Source organism: Cryptosporidium ryanae (genome assembly GCF_009792415.1).
Source record: "Cryptosporidium ryanae isolate 45019 chromosome Unknown contig_119, whole genome shotgun sequence".
Classification (NCBI taxonomy): domain Eukaryota; phylum Apicomplexa; class Conoidasida; order Eucoccidiorida; family Cryptosporidiidae; genus Cryptosporidium; species Cryptosporidium ryanae.
This window is the reverse complement of record NW_027125523.1, coordinates 1-7,687: the sequence shown is the minus strand read 5'-3', so window position 1 is coordinate 7,687 and position 7,687 is coordinate 1. Positions and strand designations below refer to the sequence as shown.

General features: G+C 43.7%; 1 protein-coding gene across 1 annotated transcript; it reads left to right on the top strand.

Annotated features, from left to right (window-relative positions):
- Window positions 1-21: 21 nt before the first annotated feature.
- FG386_000256 (EF hand family protein) lies at window positions 22-7,667 on the top strand (the record flags this gene model as incomplete). Its single annotated transcript, XM_067339410.1, has 2 exons — window positions 22-7,089; window positions 7,154-7,667. Coding segments are annotated over 2 exons (7,582 nt in total), but the record flags the coding sequence as incomplete, so codon positions are not given.
- Window positions 7,668-7,687: the final 20 nt, after the last annotated feature.

Genomic DNA, 7,687 nt, shown 5'->3' with positions numbered 1-7,687 from the left:
CTTGTATCTGATTCAATCAGGGTATTGGGTCTTCATTCAAGCTTTTCAAATTTTGGTCAATTTAGGTTGGACGGCCCAAACGTGATGTCCTTGGCTGGTGATTCAACTGAACCAACTGTTGAGATTCCTGTAGAATTAAACTCAATATACAGAAAAATAAAAAGCATAGAGGACGTTGTTGTTGTTTTGGAGACGTGCCTATCTACTTGCATTCTGCTGTCCAATCAAACAAATATAACCAAAAACAGTTGTTTAATTAGATTCAAACTTATCCAACACATATTTCAGTACATTATTCCAATCCCGCTCCCCTGGTCCCATCCTAGGAAGAGTGAATTATGTTTCTGGTCAGTTTCCGTTCCGAAAATATACAGGTCTCAACAGATTCGCTTGCTGGATCTTTTGTGTAGTGTGTCGAGGCACTTCATGGCGTGCTCTTTTTCAATCAATTTTAACAATAGAATACCGCAATATGACAGACTCGTTACAATGGGTTCAATATGTTGCATTTCCGATAATATCTCAAGATGCTCCACTTTAGATTTTAAATCGCCACTATCGGTTCACTTGACTGGCAATCATCTCGGTCCTAGAATATGGTTTTATACTGATTTTCTTAATTTTCAGGAAATAACAGATTTAGGTATATATTTAGATCCTGCAACGGTATCGACGAGATCAATGATACTTGATTACTTTTATTCGATTAAACACTTTAAGCTCGAAGGTAGCTCAGGTTCAATGCCAATTTTCTCCTTTGAGGACAAACCTGGAGTTATTGACGAGGGGACTATTCAATTAATAATGCAGGTTTTGACAGACTATGGATTTTCGAATCACTCAACACATGTAAAGGACGATCACAGCAAGAACAAAAGCTATTCAGTGCCTTATTGCTACACGGGCGAGAATAAAGAACTGGTTGAAATCATTCCAGAATTTTACTACATTAGAGACATTTTTTTTTATTTCAAGTTCTTAATTACTCTAAATCAAGATTCTTGTCCTGACTCCTCCGTTCTTTGGACTTCTCACAACGCACACCTCACCTGGGCATACAACCAAAACAAAGACTTGGTTACGGTCAAGGCTTTTGACAGGAGTTTGGAGTGTAATTTCTTTAATTCAAAAGGAAATGAAGGCAGACAACACAAGGGTCTTTGGTCATCCTTTACTGGGTGGCTCACAAATTCCAACGAGAAAAGCTATGTTAAAAGCTTTAACAGGCTAACGGACCCTAACACTATCGTAAATTCCTTTGATATGCTCGCGGTCCAAAACAACGTAATTTGCTCCTCGCTTTCATCATCCTCCTCCAGTTACAATTCTAGCGTCGGTGTTGGCTCTGGAAACAGTGATCTCTCCCTCAACGATGGTTTCTCCTCAGCCAATTCCAATCCTGGCGTAAACATAGTAGACGAAAGCGATGTTTTGTATATTAAAACTCTTCCTAGTTTGAGCGAAAGCCTGCTTCCAAGTGAGGTTGAGTGCGTCATTCAGTATTTAACCACGCCTTACTTGAGAATTCCCCTTATGTTGCAGTTTTTCGCGGACGAAAACAGAATAAACTCGCTTTCCTCCGTCTCTGTTCAGCACATTATTTGGGTGTCTCTTTTCGAACCCTGGGTCTGGAATTCTCCCGGGAAACTGGATGCTAAGAATGACGACTTTAAAGAAACCCTTCTCGTTCCGATTGAGGGTGGAAATGAAATATCAACTCCAGCGGGACTGCTTTTTAACGAATTATTGACCTCTCCGAATCCAATATTTAAGTCGCTTGAAGAGATTATGCTTATTGCCTTGGACAAGGACACTGGATCGTTTTCAGGGGCAAACTCAAGAATAATTTTGTTCGTTTTGAGAATGTCTGTTGTTATTTCGAATTACACCAAGCACCTGATTAATTATTATGAATATTGGAGCAAAGTGTTTGCTGGTAATTCCGATATTGATGGCTTTGACAAACAAGGTACTGTAGCGAACAGCGACATGTTTTACGGCAACTCGGGGATAAACGGTTTTTGCAGAGGATTTGAACCGTTGTTTGCCGATTCAAAGAAGGTCGAGCTCCTGAAATTATCTTATAAGCGTTTGAGATATGTTATTGAGAACTTTTATCTGAAAATGATAATGGACTGGATGCACAAGGAGTTGAGGGACACAAATATACCGGCTCTTTGTGTAATGTATGCTCACATTGCTTGTATTTACGGCTATGTACAAAACGTTTCCGAGCTGGACGCGCATTCAACGAGCCTTTTGGTATCCTCGTTATTATTTTTAAACACTCACTATTCCGTTGACGACGTTTCCAGTGCATCTGGAGGCGTTCAAAATAAAAGGAGTTCAAACAATCATGGGTTGTCTCAGAACAGCGTGGGTGGGAACGGCAACAAAAACACAAACACTGTTGGAAGCAGTATCAGTTGCGGTAGCGGAGGCAGTAGTAACGGTAACAACCATAATAACATAGGTGTGAGTGCTGGCCTGGTTTCCGGTAACGGCAATTTTAATGGAAACAACGGAATTGGGATTGCTGGAGGCGCAGGTGTTTCAAGCGGATTTAATCATGTCAATTCCACATTGTACATCTCGAATCCGTGGGGGTATACAGTGAATAACGTTTTGGGGGTGCCTGATCTAGAGATATTTTCAATTCAAGCAAGGACAAGGCATCTAATAATAGAGTGGCTGTCTCGCAATGTTAGGGAAGCAAATATAGTTTTGGATTCTGTAGTGGCCGCAATTGCAGTTAAGTCTATAGGGATTTTTAACGTAGATGGACTTGGGAACAACGGGAGCGAGAATTTAAGACCGACTACAAGAGAGTGGATCCAGCTGCCGAGCATAAGTGGCGGAGGCAGGTTTGTTCCCCTGAACGAAATACCACCGGATTTGTACGACTGGTTGAGCTGCAGGGACTTTAGATCCACGGCAGAAAGACTTAACGGAAAAATGGGAAGAGAGTCTTTTTCCAAGAGGGGCGGCGCGAACAAGAGCTCCTACAGATTCTACAACTGGTGGCGTTTAAAGAAGCCGTCTATGAGCATGAGTGATGGACAGTCCTATGGAACACAAACTGATTGTCCGGCCGCAGAGATGCCTCTCTGTTTGAAGTATCAAAGTTCGAGAATAGAGTACAACGAGTGGTTTAAGACGGTTCTGTCCATAACTACAGAGACTGAGATTAACATTCAATTTTCGTTGTTTTCATTAAAGAACAACAATATGAGGGTGCTGGGAAGCTGGATACGCGACTTTGAGGACTTCAAATCAGTCATTTGCGAGTCGGAAGAGTTTGTGAGTAAAGAGAGGAACAAATCAAAGGAATGCGGAGTTTGCGAGAGCAGGTTCGACGATAAATACCAGTGTGCCGACATAGCCAATACGCAGAATCTTTACTGGTGTAAGTTAATAGGAAGCAGAATAGATTTGTACAGATGGGAGCCTTATCACAGAACGAACAAGGTAACTTTTAAAACCGTTTACAACAAAAACAATTTGCCGGAGGAGATTGAGTGGATAAGGGACCTATTTGAACCTTGGAGAGCCTTGTTTTTGAGCGGCGTTTCCACTTTATACATCCAGGACAGAGAGGATGGGTTTTTATCGTCAAACAAGGGAGTGAGTGGGAAAGACGCAGAAGGAGCACCAAAGAGGAGAATCTACAAGCCACCGGATTTGTCAAACGTGGTTAGAATGCAGTTTCTGTATCCTTTGTACGAGCCGGGGGAGGGTCCCGAGTCTCCGAACTTGAAAGGCAATGCAGCGAGAGTGGGAAGACTCGGTGGTGACGATAGGGAGGCACAGCTTGAATCTCAAAGTGTTGAGATAGTTACCCATTCACTGAAGGAGATAGTTATACATAGATTTCCTCCTGTGATCATGGTTTACGATATAGTGGAGCAGGGGAGAGTATACTATAAACAACTTTGTCACACCTCGAATGTGTCTTATAGCCTGGGGTCTTTTGAGAGCAAGTTTATAGTCCCATTTTTAACCACCAGAGACGAGAAGTTTACTGCCGACGGCTTTGGATCGAGAAGCACAGAGTCGGGTTCGACAAAGGCGTCCTCATTTTTCGGAAACAATGCGACTTTAAAGGAAGCGTGCGTTTCGAGTTTGGATTCCAACGTTAACGGGAGATTTACGCTGGCGTCTGGTTTTCCGTTGAAGAGGGGAAGGAGGCCGAGTCAGTCCCTGGTGATCATGAGGGATTACTACAAGGATCCGATAGGAACTGAAATGTACGTTCCGCCAAGGTTTTTGCTCGGGTTGATTCCCCAGGTGTTTTTGGAAACGCATATTTTTTGGCAAAGCCAAGTTACCGGCAATATAAGGGGTTATCCCAAGAGTGAGAGGGGGACTGCCGACAGGACTTGGAACGACGATGTTTTCCTGGATGGAAAAAAACTAGGTAACAACAGCTGTGGTAAAAAGTCAGAGAGGGAAGACGATTTGTATATAATAGATATACTCGTGTTCGGAACATCTGAACCGGCTGACAGATACGGACTGATATCTGACGGAATTTCAATAGTTCAAAGAAGAAGCATCAAGGACTTCTCGAATGTTCAAACACTGATAAATGCTCAAACGCTTTACGGTAAATCTAGGGAAATGATGCTTTTGTTCGAGACTTTGCAAAGACTCGAGGACATGTCGCACATATTGCTGTGGTCAAATGACAGCTACGGCTCCGTTTCAAATGACAACTGCGCAGGTGAGTTAGATTTGGGGGAGGAGAATTTGTCCAAGGACCTTAGGTTAGACGTGATTGAGTTTCCGAGACTCCATTTAGCCTTTACAAGAAAGGAAAGGGACAGAAGCAACAATATATTGAGCATTCCGAGCGGTATAACCTCCTCCAAGGTCGTTTCGGGAGCGATAAGATATGTGTGTGAACAACACAGCGGGCTGTACATAAGCTGGAGGAACATTTACGACTACCCTTTGACTTGTGAATTGCTTAGGGGACTTCCTCATTCAATATTGCTTGAAAACGATGACGGAGACTTTTTCATACTTGTTCCTGCAACAGTCAAGCCAATAATTATACCTCCGATGTTTTCTAATAGCGTCGCCAAGGACATAGTTGATTCAAGCGGAAATAAAGACGAGAAAAGCTTCTCGAGATCGAGTTCAAGGGATCAGGGGTTTTTGGGGAAGTTATCCTCTATGAACATAGATCCTCTGTCTTCCATAGTCTCAAACGCGAGTTTGATCAGTGACAATATTGAGAGTTTGACGACCTCACCCGGGCAGTATGTATCTACCATGGCCTCTGCTCTGGCAAAGAGTCTGTTCTATACAAGCATGTCGGCCATCGGGAACACAACCAAGAGCTTTGTGGAGAACACCGTCAAGAAGGCCGGGGAGGCGTTAGTTGGCGGAGCACCAACTTTGTTGTTGGAAAAATCGGGCCTTGGTATAGATGAGCGGAGGGAAAAGGAGTGTTGTGGCCTTTATTCGCTTTTGTACAAGGGGTCATATGTGCTTGACAGAGGAGACAAAGTGTGGCACTCCCAGCTAGGACCAACCAAGCACTACCTCTATCCGGTCCACACCTCAAAGTCGTTTTTGTTCATAAATTCAGTGGTTTCAGGCCTTTATTTAATGCTTTGGAGGTTTTTAGAACAGCAGTTCGAGGCAGTTTTGTCTATTCTAGACATAGCAACTAGTTCAGACATTGAAAACTCCGGTGGATATTTCGATAAGCGAAGAAATTCTTCGTTTGATGATGAATTGAACAGCGAGGAAAGACAACTTTGGCAGGTATTTGGCAACTTGGGGGATGCATGGGACTGCCACCCGGACGCGCACGCCTGCAGACTGAAGATGTGGCTTTACTGTATAAAACACTTGTCCGTCCCAGTTGGAGGCGGGAGCAAGAAGGCTAGCGACTTGTATAGATCCCACTCAAGGGAGATGGATTTAAACTTCAAGTGGAACATAACCTCCGATATAGAGAACTACGTGGAGAAGTTTTCAGGCGTTTCGGCGAATTGTAGACTTTCGATAGAAGAGGAGCTTGAGATTCTTCAGTCTTTTCCGAACTTTATAAGGGACAATCCCGACCTAAACAATCGCCTAAACCTGATAACTGCGGTTTCCGAGAAGCAAAGACAGTTGGACTCCAGCAAAAAAATAAGCAAGGATGTAGAAATGTTGGAGTTTCAGGTCTTCAGTCCACTAACACCCCAAATAGACGACTTTGACAGTTGGACCGACATCACTTGCTTGGGTGGGTCTATAAGCAGGGATGTAAAAAACATAAACAATCCGATATCTGCTCTTTGGGAGAACTTGCACAACACATTAGGCACCTTGAACATGCCACCTGTGATTCAGGAGAAAGGCTCAAACAGGAGCAAAAGCAACATCACGTCTGCGAGCAGCGCCTTTAGGAAGGGTTCTGAGTTCACGTTAAGTTCACTTGTTCAACAAGGGAGTTCTGTTATTGAGTACGAGTCTTTGATTTCAGGCGAGCACGCTACTGAGTTCATTCTGAAGTTTTTAAGTCGTTCAGGTTTAACCAAGTACATATCTAATGCCATTTCGAGCACGGTTTCCAGTTTGACGGCAGGTGGAGGATTTGTTGGCGTTTCTGATAAAAAGGCGACTGGAGGCGGCTTCTCTGACTCCGTCCTCGGTTCTAACGCTGAAAACCCGAAGCCCACTGACTTTGGCGGAGGCCTGTTGGGCGGATTTGGAGGAGCTGCCGGCGTAGGGGGAGTTACAAATGGCACCGCCCCGGTTTACCTTTCAGACTGGATTTTCATATACGAGCTTTTGACTGGACAATTTCCGCTTCAGATCATACCGGGAGAAGGCAGTCACGTATGGGGAGTATTGCTTACGAGGTCCCTTCCGGTTTGGGACTGGAAGTCGCCGAACATATTGGTCTCGATATTAAGGCTCTTGATTCTAAATCCTAACATTTCATTGGGCACAATGATGCCGGAATTTGTTGAGTTAAAGAAGCAAAACAAGTTAAACATGGGAACGGTTTTGAAGTTCCAGGACGGGTTTCAGAGCACTGTTAGAAAAATAACGGACATTCTTACGGAGGAGTACTATAGGGGAAATGTGTTGATCAACGCGAGAGACGACNNCCATGTCTTCCTTCTTCTCAATGTTTAATTTTTCAAAGCGAAACGAGGATAGTTGCGGAAGAAACAAGGCCTTTACGATATCTCCCCTGTGCAGAATATCAAGGTGGTGTGTTTCCCTGAACAGAGGGGACTACAACTGCAGTGAGCGACGCATAAGTTGCATTTCTTTTCCGGACTGCACGATAAGTAAACACGATTTGTATTGCTACTCGAGTTCTCCAATGCTTACGGTTGACAACATAGACAAGTATTTGGCCGAGGTTGACAATGTCGGCCCTGGGGGAGAGGCCAATGGGAGAAAGACAGCGGGACTGGACTCGGAGGACTTTATATATGACTTGCCGAGCAAGCTGTTTTCGCATCCGATAAGCAGGACCACAATAGGAAGGTCTTCCTTGGAGAGGTATCGAAACGACATAAAAGAGTACGTAGACAAGGTGAGTGGAAGAAGGGAATTTAACATTCTTGGACTTGATTACGAAAGGTTGTTGATTGCCTTTGAGAGGTACGCGAACTGCGATATTGATGACAAGAAAAAATGTGATCACTTGAGTTGGGAGGATATTAGACAG